This window comes from Caloenas nicobarica, chromosome 1 (assembly GCF_036013445.1).
Source record: "Caloenas nicobarica isolate bCalNic1 chromosome 1, bCalNic1.hap1, whole genome shotgun sequence".
NCBI lineage: Eukaryota > Metazoa > Chordata > Aves > Columbiformes > Columbidae > Caloenas > Caloenas nicobarica.
This window is the reverse complement of record NC_088245.1, coordinates 208,031,050-208,048,914: the sequence shown is the minus strand read 5'-3', so window position 1 is coordinate 208,048,914 and position 17,865 is coordinate 208,031,050. Positions and strand designations below refer to the sequence as shown.

The 17,865-nt window shown below is 40.2% G+C and overlaps 1 protein-coding gene across 5 annotated transcripts in view; it reads left to right on the top strand.

Annotated features, from left to right (window-relative positions):
* The window catches only part of DLG2 (discs large MAGUK scaffold protein 2), a 770,443-nt gene that overhangs the window by 668,265 nt on the left and 84,313 nt on the right, over window positions 1-17,865 (top strand). For all 5 annotated transcript variants that reach the window (XM_065626935.1, XM_065626939.1, XM_065626938.1 and 2 more), the window contains one exon: window positions 10,364-10,478. In XM_065626935.1, coding sequence (XP_065483007.1) covers window positions 10,364-10,478 — 115 coding nt within the window. The remainder of the gene's footprint in view (window positions 1-10,363; window positions 10,479-17,865) is intronic.

Below are 17,865 nucleotides of genomic sequence, written 5' to 3'. Positions count from 1 at the left end.
ATTAATAAAATCATGTTAGCTTCCCCATCACTCTGTTTTCAGAGAGAAACTTTTTTCCCCAGGTCTCTTTTAAGAACCCCTTTTTTCATCTCTTCCCACTCTAAGTATATTAGAATTTCATGGAGTATAAGTACAAAACTGGCATGTGATGCCTTAGCTGTGGAAGTTTTTGTGAAAATTTTCATAAAAGTTCACTTGAGAGTTTTGAGCCTTGATTTAGCAGTGTCTTTTTTTAAATTTTATTTTTGTCTGAAAATCAGGCAGGTCAGACTGATCTACATTTCCAGTTTCATTTCAAAAAGGTTCTTGCACAGTTCCTAAGCAGCTTGTGTGTCTCCTTAGTCACATTAAGTTGTTATTGATTCTGGAGATAATGAAGGAGGATTGTACCTTTTTTCTTTTCCCAATGTGGTTTAGTACAAACTGAATCCACTTGGCATCTTCTACACACAACAGCTCTGGGGGAGATAGAACCTGCTCCAGTCTGCCCCCAGCTCCTTATCTCTGTATCCTGCCCTCTTCTACATTTGCAGGCATTTTGGTGTCCAGCTGCTTTCCAGTCTGCATCTGTCAGCATAAATACACTAAACAGGCTAACCCAGTTCATTCTTATTGAAAAATAGGGAAAACTCACATGAGCCATGTAGCTGGTAAGTTGGGCACTCAGGAGACTTTTGGAAGGGGGAAATTTATAAGCAGCTGGAGGCAGGTAGGAATCATTTACTGAGTCTGAAAAAGAGGAGTATCTACCCAATGTAGATATAGCGTTAGTCAAGACCACGAATATGTTTTCCCTCTATTACCTCCCTAGGAAACTCTAGAAGCAGTCAGCTCTGCACTTTGTTTCCTCATGTCAATTCAGGTCTTTAAGAGCTGGAAGGAGGCTAAGCCAGCATCATCACTAAGAAGATATGGCTAATCAGTATAATATGCTCAACTCCCAAGAAATAGAACTTATCTTGGTAAAAAGCAGAAGCAAGAAAAAGCAATGAAGCAAAAATAATAAGTAACAATTGCCCCAGGACAATGATTTTGAATGGAGAATAGTGGAAATTGAATAAATGTCGGAAAATAAGACCTTCCACCACTAGCCTGAAGCAACAAAATAGCTAAATGAATTATCTTAGCTATTAATAGAAAGTAGGTTTTATTTCTTTGCAATGTCCCACATAAATATTTGTTGTAAGAAAGAGGTTTCCAATGCAGGGAAGCTTTTTTTTTTTTTTTTCCTTCACCTTGACAGTCATTTTGTGCCTAAAACACCAGAGGTATCTTGAAACATTTCTGCGCTGTACAAAACAGTAACTCCTACAAAGCTATCAAGGTTAATGAGACATATGCTGCTGTGCTGGGCGAGCGTGGCTGTGCAAGCTGGGTGCCTGGGGTGAAGTGATGCCCAACTTTTCCAAGATTTCACACTGTGCTGCCGAGGCAGACCATGTGTTGTGAGATGGCTGTTTCGGATCTGACTCTCTGCTCTTCATTTGCCTTGCGCCTCCTTGGGCATGTGTACACGCAACATTGTTCGAGATGTTACCTCAGCGTGAGCCTCAGGGAATTTGAAAAAGTGCCACAAACAATCTCACTTAGTTCAGCAATGCATCAATTTAAAATACGGCAGGGGGATGCATTTGTGAGAATTCAGTAAAATTCTGTACAGGAAAAAGTTCCCAAACTCTTGGGAGTTGTTTTTAAAAGCTATTGAGTTTCTTGCAGTTTTCTTCAGTCGTTGGAAGAAATTCACAGCTGAGAAAGTACAGGCTGATACTTCATAAGCCAAGGATAGGCTTTAAGGGAACAGGTAAAATAACACCTCAGTGGGATACAAAGTCCTTGTTGCTCACTAATAGCTTGATTTATTTCAGTACATCTCTTTCAGAGACTAATTTGGATTGGAATTATATTCCCTTTCACTAAGAATAGAGCACGATATTAGTCTCCTGAACATAACGTGGGAGGAAGATATCTTTTCAGGTTTATTTATATTCACAACTAACACAATATGAGGACTGTATCTAATGGTGCAACAGATGGAAGAAGCATTATCTTCAATAATAAAGCAAATGAAAATAAAGTTAGTGTTGATATTCAGGCAATGAAGCCAGCTACAGAGCAAATACACAGGGTGAATTTTTAATTAGAAGACAAGCTCAAGTGTAAATACCTCTATATATTGGTAAAGGAAGACAACCAACCAATATCGAAGAACAAAAACATTAATGGCCTCCCTGTGCTGAAGTTTTAAAGGCCAAAGCAATGACTAAAATCAGTAAATACACCTGTGTCATTATTTTTGAAAAGGTTTCTGAAAAGGTGTGTTGAAAATATTCCGATAAAAACAAGCAGATATATTCAAACTAATAAAAACTAATAAAATGTAAATGTATGTTCCCTTTCCCAGTATTGAAATCTGTGTTTCTCATTTCCTTTGAGTGAGCTCAGGGGAGTTATACGACTGATAAGAAATAGCAGCAGAACGTGTTCCGTTGCTCAGTGCATCATGAATGGAGCAAGGCCTTTTGAACAACGCTTTATCCAATAAAAAATGCACACTATTGCGCTGCCTATTGATGGCATCAGAATGGTGTGCATTTTTTCCTGTCAAGTGACAAATTTAGCTGATGTTAAAGCTAACTGATCTTTAGGACTTATTAAAAGCATAGCATTTGCCGTACAATATGAGATCCAAAGTCAGTTTTGTCCATAATCATGTCCCTGGCAGTGTCCAACACCAGATATTGCAGAGGAAGATTTAAGAAACAAAGGTACAATTAACTGTACATAACCATATTATGGTTGTTTGTTCGTTTCTTCAGCAACTACTACAGACCACGAAGATTTTTCACCCTCATTAACCTGCTGTGTAATTACTTGCAAACTCTGATGGCTATAGACTTGAACCCCTAGTCATCTGAAAACAGCAGTCAGGGTACTGTTAGCAAAAATTGGCTCAAAATAAATATTAAACAAAAAAACTGTAAACAGAAGACATAAAATACTAATAGCAGTTCATGTCTTTTTGTATACTCACTTTTTGTCTGTATTACAGTAGTTTCAAAGTCTTCCAGAGCTGTGGGATGGTGGCCACCTGGCAGACATATCCAAAGACATAATGTAAACCTAGCACCTAAATCTCTGCCTTCACTTTTTGTGACTCATCCGGGTTCACACTGTAAATCTGTTGAAAAACAAGAATCAGATCCAGTCCTCTGAAGGCTTGAAACTGGTCTGCTAACCTTCCTTTACCCTCGTATGTAAAAGAGTGGTGACTGGACAGCACTGTGGGCAAAGGGCAGACATGGAAGACAGTCACTGCAGGACGAAACATGTTCTTCTATTATTTTAAATCTTAAACCATTCAGCCAAGATAGCTGCTAAAAGGTGGCAGAGGGAAAAAAAAATAAAATACACAAATAGCATAAATAATGTTACCATAGTAATAGTATGCACATTTCTATCTCAGATGTCCAAGGCAATAAGATCATGACATGCTGTAGTGGCATATAATTTGTTTTCCCATAAACAGAAGAAAATCTCAGAAGGTTTAAGCTGGCCTGGATCCACTGAAATTATGCCAAATTGATACTGATGGAGAAGCTGGTCTGGCATCTATTCCTTTGTTATAGTGTCTAGAGTTATTTGACAAACTCTTTTTGAAGTAAGAAAATTCTGCCTCTTACTACTGCCTTCCTAGGTTTTTCTTTCATTTTGTTCTTAAGCAGTGTAGTCTGTTAAAATTGCACGGTTCAAGTTTTACTTCCCTTTCACTCCCTGACAGAGTCCAGGAGATATATGCTGCCTTTTCCAACCTCCCGCTTGCGTTATAGCCATCATTGCTTCACCATTCACTGAAGTGGGTTAGAGATACGTTATTTTAGAAGCACAAAAGCAGCAATTAGGGAATCTGTTATCATCTACAAGCAAACAGTGATGATCCTGAATTACACAGGAAAGCAAATTTCAATACCTGCTGACAGAAAGAATTGCTATCTCTTTAAAGGTGCCAGCACTAAAAGCATTCAAACTAATAAAGACTTGGACTGTGATGCTGAACTATTATTTTCCGTATTGTATAATACGTCAGCATTTCCGTTACTTAACTATGCTTTACTTGTAGGATAAGGGCTTTTATGTTTCCATGTTCTCTAAATTCGATCAAAGTTACAATCTTTATCATAAACTTATAAGTGAAAAATAACAGTAATGTAGCTTTGTAAAACTCTGCAACTCTTTCTCATAGAAAAGCTGCAGAATATTTATTAATTTATCAAATTTATTCTTTACATTACCAAAAAGTAGCATCAAGCCATCAATTATAAAATCTGTGTCTTTGTTATTTTTAGATCAATAAATTATTTGACTTTTTCACCAGGATTTTCTAAAAAATTCTTGATATTTGGTTTCTTGCATTCATTTTCAGTCTCCCAAATGCTTCTAAGACTTCCAAGAACTTTCTTGTATGTTCAAGTATCATAGCCTTTTAGGCCATTTCTGAAGTCACCTGGAGAATTTCAAGCTAAAATTTCAATATACTGCTTATTTTAATTGAAAAAGTCCTTGCTCCATGTATATTACTTAAGACACAGCAACACTCATCCCAGCTGCCCTTAGTGACTGTGCATCCAGCATGGATCTCACAAACTCATGATTTTTTCCTTCACAGCATGTGAAGAGTCTTAAGCGTTGAGTAATTGGACTCACAGCAGCTCAATACTGAGTCATCATGGGCCACCAAAGCAAGTCAATAGGAACTCAAAAGAGGAAGGGGGCAAGGGGGTTAAAACAACTCCTCCCCACAGCGTAGCTACCCACCTGCAGAGCTGTAGAAGGGGTGTCAGGATTTGAGATATCTAAATCACTTCAGCAGTAAAAATATTGGTGCCTGCAAGATTATGTAGATCATAGTTTTGACCTTGGCCAGGTAAAATGGAAGTTTCAATTTAAGAGCATTACTGTTAGGGTTTGGGGTTTGGGTTTTTTTTTTTTTTAATGGGGCTGGCCATTTACCTTGCTTCGATTTCTCAGTATATGAACTAAGGAGAAGGTTCAAGGTGTTTGAAGATTACTCCCAAAGGTCTATCCAATACTTTCAACATATGCAAGTGCTTTGAAAGGTAAATGATTACATTGATATCCAAAGGTTAGAATATGTGTGAGTCCCAGATATAGTGCTTGGCAAGCTGTTGGAATGAGGTAGAAGGAAAAACACCAGTTCCCTGTTCGCGTATTCAAGCTAAAAAGTCCTGTATGAAGCAGATAAACATCAGTTGTTCAAACTGGTGTCTCTATTTGATAAATGCACTCAGTTTTGGCCTTGGTTGAGCTTGGGGACAACTCCCACTGGAGCAATTCAAGCTGACTCTTCTCTCTCTCTTGACTGCCCAGAGTGTTGAGCAGAGCCAACTTTAGAAAACAGACCCTTGGGAAAAAGGGCACTTGCTTGCGGCAGCATGCAGACCCCAACATGCCAATGCCAGAACCCTGAAAGGTGGTCCTGCAGTCCCTGTAGATGGGCCATTCCTCAGAGCAGCCACCTCCTATTCCACATCCCCACATCTCCAGGGTTAGCGAGTTGTATCTGTGTCCTTGGGACAGCTAAATCCAGGCCTACCTAAACTGCCATGAGCCCTGACCCAGGTCTAAAGCCAAGTATGAACGGACACTTCCCTCCATCACATCTGTCCTGCTTCTTACACCAACTTTTCCAGAGCCACAGGCCAGCATCAGCCATTATATCATCTGGTCTGACCCCAGTAATGTTATAAGTTACAGTTTGCTCACCCGTTTGCCCTTTTTAGTCTAATGCATTACTTTATCCTTTTCCTAAGCTACCAGTTTAGTTTGTTGGATCACTAGTGAATCAAGCAAGGGGTAGGACCTTTGCAGATGGTTTTCGGTAAGTCAAATTTGGGAAATTTCGCTCATGATGCACTTCAGCAGCAACAGTTCTTTGTTCTACCTTTCTTTAAAGGGCATGGAATTAATGAATCAGTTTTAACTGTATTTCTTGTCAGCACGTTACAACCTCAGTGTCCTTTTAATTGTGTAGGAGCCTTGAAAGTGCGTTATTTAGATTCAGTGTTGAATTTGAAGGAAGGATGAAGTGTTTTTCTGGACTTCAGCTCTGCCACTTACTCGCACCTAGCAAATGCAAAGCTATTAGGAAATGGCTTCTCTGGAATGACCCCGTGTATAAAAAAGTGTTAAGAAAAAGGAAATTTTTCCCAGTGGGCAGGACTAATGTAGCAGTTCTGATGGCAGAAATGGAGCATCACTCTTTCTGTTTACATCTCAGATGTAGCCATTGCCGTAGCATCTAGGCATCAGTAGAATTAGAAGGACTGAGATTAAAGAAGCTGATCTGAGCTGGGTTCAATACTACAATACTTCAATACTGCATTAATGGCCTTGCATTTTTTGGTCCAGGCATTTGTCAGGAAGAAAGGACAGGTGTACCTTCCAGTACTTTTTGTTGCATAAATATGGAGAAGGTAGTGTCCAAAAATACAGGCCCATAGATGTGGTTATTTCCAAATTATCTATGTATTTCAATGCTAAGGAAAAAACATCTGAAGAGCATGAAGTAACAGAACTATTGTTACTATTTCAGTATTTTTTAATATCAAGCAGGGAGCAAGAGCTTGAACCCTGAACTTCCATCACAGACTTATTAGACATTTTTTTAAGAATGTGTTGAGGGTTCAAAATGTTCTCTAGAAAGAGAGAGATTTTTTTTAAATTATAATAAATTTACAGTCAGTTAAAATCAGTTAAATTTCAAGTGTGCTCTGAAGTCAGAACACAAGCTACGATACCATCATCTGACCAAGCTGTAGTCATTCGAGTATCTCATGAGCAAGTATCTCAAGTTGCAAATAGCTGGATGCTGTGCTAGAGAGAGTCAGATTTTCAGTCCTCTCTTCTCACTCTCCAGATCGGTGTCTAAATCTGGGAGTTACTCCCACACCTCACATACAGACTCTGCTTGGGATATGGTTGCTCATTAAAGGGAAAGCTGCCAATACAGCTGCTCTGACGTAAATCATTCATATCTTTGGCCTTGCCCAGATGTAAAACATCAAAGAAGCTGAATTACACTGTATGTTTACTGTCTCCTTCAGTGTGTCCACCACACATGAAAGACACCTAGTAACAACCCTTAAAATTGTAGTAGTCTGTCTGTCTGCAGAGGACTGACACTGTATCAGGAAGAGAAATGCAAGTTTTTTGTTCTTTAGATCACCCTTCCTATTTGCCAAGAAGAAATGTTAAATTTGTCATAATGAAATATAAGTTAAACAAAGCCTTGCTTGGAAGATGATTATTTACTAAATAAATTCTAGAGCGGGGGAACAGAACAAATATGACTCATGTAGAGCAAACTTAAATCCTACACAGGGATAAACACTTCAAAACTAAACTCTACTTTAAAAAACAGTACAAGTTTGTAGGAAACTTAGTTCCTCTGAGGATCTGGGTTTTTAAATCACTGAGAAGCTTAAAGATGTACCTTAGGTGAAAGAAATTAGCAAGAAACAAGCTCCAGAATAAATCTGAAATGCAGTCTGCATGTAGGAGTGTCTCTCCTCCTGACATACAGAATTTCAGCTGCAGTCAGTGAAGTCATAGGTATGCGGGAAGACTGAAAACTCTTATACCACAGCGGTGGTTCCCAGCTGACTGGCAAAGTGGCCACTGTCACAAACTCAGTAGGTAATACCAAAGAAACTCAATGAAAAGGGAGTTAAAATACCTCAAGTAACAGGAAGAAGAAGATGAAGTGGGGGGGAGAAAAAAAAAGCCCAAATCAAACCACTCTGCTAAGCCAGCTTGAAGGTAGCTAGCATCTATGCAAAATGTGGGATCTTGGAAAGGTCAGATGTTATTATCCAATGAAAAGTTAAAGGGCACTGGATAAAATTAATTAGCTGTTGTTGCAAAGCATCTAGACATTCTGGGAAACGAGCCAGAGTGAACGGCAAATGGTCAAACAAAAATAATGCTGAGATTTCTGCTAGGAGAAAATGAGAATATTGCTGTCTTACAGCATTTTCACATGGCTCAAACAGCAACAAACAGAGAGCAGACCAACACGTTATAAATGCACAGTAAACATTTATTTGTGTAAACTGAGAAGCGGTGTGACCTGGTGGGATGTACCTCCACCTTCTAAAGAAGGAAACCTTGCCTGCTCATTTCATTTCTGCCCCAGACTTGATACGGGGAAATGTAGACCCTCCTTTTGAAGCAGGCAGTGAAATAAAACATAGAGGTGCAGGGAACAGCTTCTCTTTGCTAGCATCAGTCTGCAACATCTTACTCTTCAAAGTGTCACTGACTCACTGAAATGGATTTTGTACACCCCCTCAAGTTAGTCTTCTAGCTCGTGTAGGTAGATTTCCTGGGGTTGGTTGAATTATGACTCTCTGTGTTGCTGGTTGTCAGTTTCAAGGAATTAGAGCTTGTCTCCAAAACTTCGACTTTTCCTCTGGCAAACCAAAACTCAGCCCATTAGGTCACACAACGCGCAAGGAGAATGTGCCAGCAGGAGGGACCGTTGGCCAGGCTGTGCAAGGGATGCATCCTCACCAAATGAAACACGGCCGGCTGAATTCTTGCCCCAGCGCTGGTCCCATGTTGCTGGTCAGCATGTCACCACATTTTACAAAGCCTCCAGCTATAGAGGAGAACAAGGCGAGGGAGGTGGTTTTGTACCATTTTTGTGCAGCTAAACAGGTCTGGAGTTCCTGGGATCACCCAGCCTAAGACCCAGCTATGACTCCACTTATTTAAAAGAAACAGAGCCCCGTCCCCAATGGGCTGGTCAAATAATGTGGCTTATTGCTCATACAACAATTTCACAGCTTCTTCGGGGATAATCAGACTTTGGTGTTTCTCCTTTAGGATGAGAGAAAATGGCCTCAAGTTGTACCAGGGAAGGTTCAAACTGGATATTAGAAAAAATTTCTTCATGAGAAGGGTTGTGAAGCAGTGGAACAGGCTGCCTAGGGAAGTGGTTGAGTCACCATCCCTAGTGGTGTTTAAAAGACATATAGATTAGGTTCTTAGAGACATGGATTAGTGCTAGAGTTAGCTCTTCCAACCAAAAATTCTATGATTCCTGCAGTTTGCTGGGATTTTACACTAAATGCTTAACTCATTAGTGTAATAACTTCAGTGCATCATCCCACTGTCCCTAACAAGGGAAAGACGAATGATATAGTAGAAAACTGCTTTCAAAATCCTTTTTGCAAATTATAAGATATTTAGCAACACACTTTAAGCCTCCTTCCCTTTCCTGAAACTCCAGAAGAGAAGCTCTAGCTATTCGATTTTTCACACAGTCAGTGCTAAAATGTTCAGGTACCATAACAAAGAGGTCATTAATTTATCTAAGCTAATATATTAGAACCATGGAACGTCCTGAGTTGGAAGGGACCCACAGGGATCATCGAGTCCAGCTCCTGTCCCTGCACAGGACAACCCCACAGGTCACACCGTGTGTCTGAGGCCGTTGTCCAGTCTCTTCTTGAACACTGTCAGGCCTGGGGCCGGGACACCTCCCTGGGGAGCCTGTTCCAGTGTCCAGCACCCTCTGGGGGAAGAACCTTTTCCTCATGTCCAACCTGAACCTCCCCTGGCACATCTTCCTGCCATTCCCTCGGGTTCTGTCACTGGTCACCAGAGAAGAGCTCAGCCCTGCCCCTCCTCCTCCCCTGGTGAGGAAGCTGCAGCCGCCATGAGGTCTCTCTCCCCTCAGTCTCCTCCAGGCTGAACAAACCCAGTGACTTCAGCCGCTCCTCATACGGCTTCCTCTCCAAACCCTTCACCAACTTCGTAGCCTCTTCTGGACACTTTCCAGTAGCTTTATATCCTTTTTATCCTGTGTCCCCAGCCCTGCACCCAGCGCTCCAGGTGAGGCCGCCCCAGCGCAGAGCAGAGCGGGACAATCCCCTCCCTGCCCGGCTGGCCGTGCTGGGCTGGATGCACCAGGACACGGGTCCCTCTTGGCTCCAGGGACACTGCTGGCTCGTGTTCAACCGGCCATCGACCAGAACCCCCAGATCTCTCTCTGCAGAGCTGCTTTCCAGCATCTCATCCCCCAGTCTGTATGTACAGCCAGGGTTGATGTGTCCCAGGTACAAAATCTAGCACTTGCCCTTGTTAAACTTAATGTGTTTGGTGATTATTGGTATATCTATTATTATTATTTGTATATTAACGAAAAGTTCTATTTGACCTCAATTTTTAGGACATACCTTACACTCATTAATTCAATATTAATTTGCATTTGGCAGCCCTAGTGATTATATAGGTCAAGAAAACTAAAATATCTTTATTCTCTGTTTTTTTATCTCCTTAGAGTACGCTCGGTTTGAGGCAAAAATCCATGACCTGCGTGAGCAGATGATGAATCACAGCATGAGTTCTGGGTCCGGATCCCTGAGGACTAATCAGAAGAGGTCACTGTATGTCAGGTAAGTAGGGAGAACTTTCTCCTGGGAATACGTCAGCAGCTACCTTGTCTATGCCTGATTTGTGTGTTCTGGGTTCGGCAAGGCGGGAAAGAAGTTTGAGGAACTGCATTGATTTGCACTGAAGAATGCATCAATCTTATAGCACAGCACCATTAATGTGAAAATCGGATAATGCCCTATTCCTTAATCTGATCATTTCAAGCCATTGTCAAAGAGCATTATACCTTTATAGTGATTTGGTTTTGTGATATGAAGATTTCTTACCGGTTATCAGCTCTTTTGGTATCTGAAATGGATATCAGGATGTAGTGATGCATTGCATTTTTGTGCAAGGTCTTGCCCAGACATGGAATGACTGATCTCATGAAGTGAACCTTTTCCCCAAGACCTTGTTCTTACAAAACAGCGACTATTATGTGCTATTCTAAATGCATGAAAATCTGCTGCTCTCCCCGTGCATATGTTTACCCTGCTATCAGTCTACGCTACAAAGAATTTACCATCTACATAGCAAGATCAAATATGCAGATGAGATGCTAAACAAGCTGATGTACATAGCTTAAATGGGGTAATGAATAAGATAGTAACTTCCCAGCTGTGAGCCAGGCAGTAGCAGTGGTTATAGTTTTGCTTTGACTGTACAAGTCTATTGCCTTAGTCATTGCTGGCAGAAAGACTGGGTATTGCCCAGTTGCCCCTCGCAAAGTTCTTGCTGTCACTCACTCCTTTTGGGATTCCATGCCAAATATTTCAATAATCTTAATTATGCTTCTGTAGGCTTTTCATTTTCATTTTTTAACCCCCATGCTCAGGGTATAATTTGAAATTCCTGACAATCATGAAGTAGAGGGAAGCAATTTGTCAGCCTCCAGGCAGTGATAATTATTCATGGGGGAGCTAATTCAGGTGATAACACTGCAGAGATCCAATTAAGGCTAAATTCTACATTTTGTCATTATGCCCTCAGCATGAAGGGGTAAGGTAGGAGAAGGGAAGGAAGGAAGGAAGGAAGGAAGGAAGGAAGGAAGGAAGGAAGGAAGGAAGGAAGGAAGGAAGGAAGGAAGGAAAGAAAAGCTTAAATGTTAGCATGGATGGTCTTATTCTACTGGGCAGCAACCACATGAAGCACTAATTGGTACTGCTGCCAGAAAGAGCAAGGACTGAAAGGGTATGGATCACTGTTACCAGTGACCTTGTTATGGGCCAAGCTCAGATTGGAAATGTCATGGTTGCCGATGAATCTCTAACATTCTCTGACCTCTCCGGCTCTGTGTTTACTTCTGGAGCTATTCTACCTACAGTAGTTTTTTTCCAGACCAAACACAGAGTGACTTTATTGTCAAGAGCTTGGGTCAGCTCCCTGAATTCGCGTTTTGTGAAAAGCTACAGTCACTGGACACGTAGAGACAGATCCAAGCTCTGCCAGGAACCCAAAATGTGGGCAACAATGGTGCAAGAAGTCCAAGCCAGCAACCACAATTCAGTTCAGGTGTGCGCACAAAGGTCTAACACAGGGTCCTGAACAACTTACTGGTTTGAGCTGCAACAAAGCTCAATTACCCCGGTGTCAGCACCGACATGGTAAGCCCTGCTGAGAACTGAGGTTTATTCTCTTGCACGCTGAGCCAGGCTGATAAATCTGTGCTGCATCTGGACCAGCCTTGTTCTTCCATACGGTATCACTCTGTGTGCGCCGATGAGCCTGGTTTTCTGCTGGTTCATGAATTCTGGATGTGGTGTGTCTCACTAAGCTGACATGCCCTGGTGCTTCACTGCTGTAATCTTTGATGTCTCAGCTGCCTATCTAAATATCACTTCCCAAACCATAAATGCAAAACCTGTTCTTTTATTCCAGCGTTGTTCCAAAAAATGGCCCAAACCTCTCAAGCAGAAAACCTCAAAAGCCTCAGTCACTTTTATTAGCATAAGCTTTTTTCAGTCAAACCCACACAACTGGCTGTGTCCAACCCTCAGAAGTCCGTTCGAGAGGCTCTGCGTTTTACATATTATTATAATGTGGTTGTGGTACAACAGAGCCTGCAGCTTTGTGCTAGGCACTGTTATTTCAAATCATATTCACTAATTACAAAGGTAGGTTATGTTTACATTAGGCACTAAGGAAAAAATAAATGTGGGTTCAGAAATGTGCTTGTTTTCAGAGACTGAAATTTTCACTTTATGGATAAACTCTTTACAGCCGGTGACTCATGTAAAATGTCTGGGATTTAGCTTTTTTTTTTTTTTTTCTTACAACCCAGGACATTTCTGTTTCAATGGATTATTTTGGTCAGCATGTGCAAGAGAATCAGAGGCAAATTACCATATGTTGCAAATCTGTAGCTGTACTGCCGAGTTTATGAGTCAAGTTTGCTGTTTTCCTTTCTTTGGGATGTAGTGATTTTGCTGTTCTTCACTGAATACAAGCATAGCTACTTTTTAGCCAGAAAGCTTAATCAAAGTAAATAACTGTGTTCTAGCCAGTGCAAGAAAATGAAAATAAGGTCCATCTAGGTCATAAAAATTGAAAATAAGTGTCATTATCTGCTCATAGAAATGCCAACAGAAAAGATGGTGGAAAAAGCAAAGCTCTGTAAGCAGATTTGCCAGTGGATGCAGGATTCATTGGACCCAGGGTTTTCTTTACCTTGCAGTCTCTGATTTCCCCGTCCAGCCCTTACTAAAATAGCATAGCATTTTCAGTTGAGATATATAAAAGAAGTTCTATTGAATGAAGTGAGGTAAAATTTAATATGAGAATAATGTGTTGAATGTAGGACTAAAAATTGTTGGCTGAAAACAATTAAAATGCACACTTAAGCAGTGTATATACCACAGGAAAGCGGTCAAAAATCACCTTTTCAGAAGAAATTATGTAGCTCTTTGACTTGATCTTTTATCTATGCATAAACTGGTGTTTCTTATTTTCGTTATTTTTTTCTCTTTATCCCAGTCTGTCTTAAGACCTTCCAATGACTCCTGGAATAGTTCTCGGGAATTTCCTGATTATTTTTTTTTATTCAGTATTACCTGTTCCTTTTGTATTATAGACCCTATATCTCTATTTGGGATGTTATCAGAAAGTCCACAACACTAAAGGCAAAGTATTATAAGTCTTCGAGGAGGACTGAGCAGTAGGAAATGCTGTTAAGGCTTTTGGGAGTCCACATCCTCTTTGTCGCTAAATCTCGCCAATGAGAAAAAGAAATAGAGAAAGAAGAGCACAAAGTGAGAGAATGGATGTGAAATATAATAAATTTTATTATTCATTATTCATTTGTTGATGAAGGTGAATTAACTTAATTTGAATTAAATAACTGAAGTGAGAAGCTAAAAAAAATTCTTCTATTATCCTTTTTAATTCGTTGGAATTCAGCCATCAGCTCATGATTAATGAGGAAAGAAAACAAACCCAACAAACCCATCATCAGCTAAATAATGTGCTATGTACATACACAGGGGATTTTTAGCATTTCTTATGCAAATTCATATCTTCCTTTTTGTCTTTTGGCTTAAGGTTTTAAAATCTGATCCTGTAAGGTTATATATTTGGTTGTCTTGAAATAGGTACGTGCTTTGCTTTGTCTTTCTAGGTTCACATCCACAGTCAAATTTTTCAATCAACATGTATGACCATCAATACTTTCAGGAAATGCCAGATCATGTTATTTGACCCGCAGACTAGGGAACATGACAGCCGTTTGAAGAGTTAAGTACAGTCCTTTACAAAGTTTGGTGAATGTGAGCAGCCATTGAAACTTTACTATAGAATTGCCAAGCTTTGGAGGAAACTGAGAGCTTAAGCAGGATGAAGGATTTTTTTCCTGTTGATTTACTATATTTCTTCTGAGCTTAAAGTACTTGTGCTAGATTTCTGAGGGTAGAAGTAGATACTTCAGTAATTGCTACTAGAAGTACAAATAAAAGATTTTCAAGGAATTATCTGGCATCCAAGAACTGCCTTCTTACAGTCTGCTGTTGATTTACAGCTGAAAAATAATTAGATAAGCTTGGAATAAACAGCCACAGCATCTTTTAATCTTTATTCAAACCAGACAGCTTCTGAAATAATATCTATAATTAAAAATTCCAGTTGTCCAAAGCCACAAACAGGCACTGTGGAGGTGCATCACGCTGCGGGAACAACTCAAAAGCTTTACACACACCCCAGCTCTTTCATTGCTGCTTCATTGTTTAAAATATGTTTGATACCATCGGTGATCAAAAATCACTGCACATAACCATGGCTACTTGTTGCCCTGTATAAAGGCGACTGGTTGAGCTTACTGTAATGCAGATATTTCAACTTCAGAACTACTTTCAAATATATCAGCACAATGTGAATTGTACAGTTAGTTATAAAGGTGGGAGACCAGAGCTGGGACAGGGCTGGATCCAGCTGTGATTTCAGAAGTGGTTCTGCAGCTGCCTCTCCTCCAGCTGCCCAGGGGAGAACTCTACAGCGGGAAGTGCAACCAGGGAAGTGCAATCCCAGTAAGATGAGGAAGTTTAAGATCAGTCTTTATGTTCCATCCTGTGTCTCACTAATTGTAAAAACTGTGCACAGTGCAAACAGGTACCTCTTAGTCCACTATATTTTTGTCTTTTTCTAGCTGGAATAAGTGCTAAGCATTTCATAGCTTTGATAGGTGCTGTACGAACACAAAGCATTATGTGTTAAAAATGAGTGTGTTCTAGTTCATTTTTTTTCGAACCACAAGCAACAGCATTTGAAGATTTGCCATCGCGATTTGGCAGCAGATGAGAGGAAGTTAAGGTTGAGGTACTTTGGGTTGTTTACTCTGATTTCCAGCACAATGAGTTCTCCATTAGGCATTAGATACCTCTTTACACTTTTCCCAAATTTCTTAGAAATCAGCATGATGCCATATCAGTTAGAGAGACTTTGATTTTCAACAAATCGCAGAAATTCTCACTTGGGAACTTTGCTGGGTTACAGTTGAAGTTTGGCTGAGGCAGTTTGCGAAGACTGAATCTGGCATCAGGGCCTGGTTTTATGTAGTGTCTTACAGCCACCACTCAGTCTCTCTGTCTTTTTTGAGGCAGTGAATCCCTGTAGGCCAGCGAACACCAGGTCAAGGCTCCATGGGCAAAATTCTCCTGGGAGAGCTGCACAGCAGGTTGCAATGCAGTCTGCAATCCACATGAGAAATGCAACTCTTGGAGACATCCTAGTAGTGAAATCTGAACAAGCGAGAACATCAGACGAGGTGATGGAAAGTTCTGTGTAGCTCTGGAAGGAGAAATGTGATAAAGATACAATTTCATCAGGGCTTTTCAGAGGGAGGTACTGAGAGAACCAGAGAGAAAAGGTATGAAATGGTCATACCTAAATACTCATTGCAAGGAGAGAGAATTTATATATATGTGCATATAGATAAAGGAAATCCAAACAGATATATGTTAGTGTTAAATATACACTATATCCACATGTACATTGCAAACATCTTCACTTAAGCTAGTTGCTTAGTATTTCTCTTGAGTCAGTGGAGCATACTTGGCACTTTCAGAGTACCATTCATCTCATCCAGAAGTAGACGTCTGAAATAGCTCACGCGAATCATGCCCTAAAAATGTCTATTTCTCACAGTTGAGTGGAAGGAGCCTCAGGTGATTAGCTGAGATGTAAACATCTATGTTGGAGACACTTAAAGTTGTGTGACCTGAATCCCACAGAATGTCTTTCTCTGTCGCTCACACGCACACACAGAGTGTGCATACACGTATCTTGGAGAAGCTGTAACATCAGGCTCTCTGGCTGTTGTCTCTACTGTGAATGTGTGTTTCGGTAAGACACGGCAACATAGCTTTGAAACACTGCCAGTCCTATTTAAATAGGCTGGGTTTTTTACCCATATTCTTATTCCCCAGGGTTCCTTCTAAATTAATTTGCCACTTGTGCTAGCACTGTTGAGGTTCCACACATATTCAGTGCATGGTCGTCAGGCTGGATGAATTTATGATTCAAGCTGTAGGATCATGGTGAACATTCCTTTCAAGCTTCAGAGCGCTGTAGGTCAATCTAGATTTCTGGAGAGTGAATATAAGTGAGTTTGGCACCTGGGCATTACTGTCTGGTTTTGATGGGGAAATAGCTAGAGTGTACATCGCTGTGCCTGTACTTTAATGGCGTGATGGAAACTATTAGAATTCTCTCAATAGTAAGTGGAGGAAAATGGAATTTTAGTACAGTTTGTTCAATTGCCTCAGATTATTCCTAGTCAATTGAATGGTCCAAATTATAGCACAAAAAGAAAACCTGCATTCAGAAAATCTGTGCTAAATGGTATAATAAAGAAAGCTGGGATTTATTATAGTGTTTAGCAGACATGTTTGGAAATGGTGAGATAGGTATGGACACAGCCTGCACTCGTGAAATGGGCTGTTGCACTTCAAATGCCATTTCAGACTGGAAAATTGAAATCTGCTCAGGGCATTACTCTTTTCATGTGTCCTGGTTAAGTATGATTTTCTGAATATTCAATTACTACTTTTTAGTTGTTCTTTTTCTGAGTGTAGAGTCTTCTCCAGGTTCTCTTGGCACCAATATTCTCACTGGCTTCAGTGAGAGTTGCTTAGATTCAGAATTAAAGAAATAGTGCAAATATTTGGTTTTCAAAGCAAAGAGGGTCACTCTTTGTGCTTGAGAGACCTTTTTCCCCAGGTAGATGTTCAGAAGCTGAACAGTATAATTGAATAACTATTCACTCAGGTCTTTATTAATTATCAGAGACAGTGAGGAACAGAGAAGGATGAGGGATATACTGGAATACAAGAATCACCTAACACAATGGCCAATAAATCCAGTAATTATTATTTATTATTCTGAAATTCATTTTTAGAGCAAAAATCTTGGGCTCACAGAGCCTGTGATTATCTGTAAAATGAGGAAGGAAAATGAGACCAAATCTTGTCTTTGGCAATGAAAATACAATGTTTTCTTATGAAAGTCAGACTCTTTATATGCTTGGAGGATCTTTTTTTGCCATTTACAAAAAGTACCATCTTCCTCATCCTGCTACACCAATTACGGCCTACCTGATAAAATTAAAAAATCAGCTAAATATTGAAGAGCAAGGAATATCTGGAGAGGGCCTGGGTTTGTTTTTTTTTTTTGAGGTGGCCTCTCACTGATGTCAATGAAAGCTGTGAGCTTTTCACACTTTTTTGTATTATGCCCATGAAGTTTTCATAGATCCTTAACTGAAGCACCTTAACTAAGACACACAGCAGTGTTGTCACTCTCAGCTGAAAGATGGATGTGAGAATTATTAATCTTGCAGTATTCACAATTCAAAGGCCCCTAGTCTTATACTTTGATGGCATTTTGGTACTAAAGAAAATACCCTGAAATGTGATGCTGTAAATA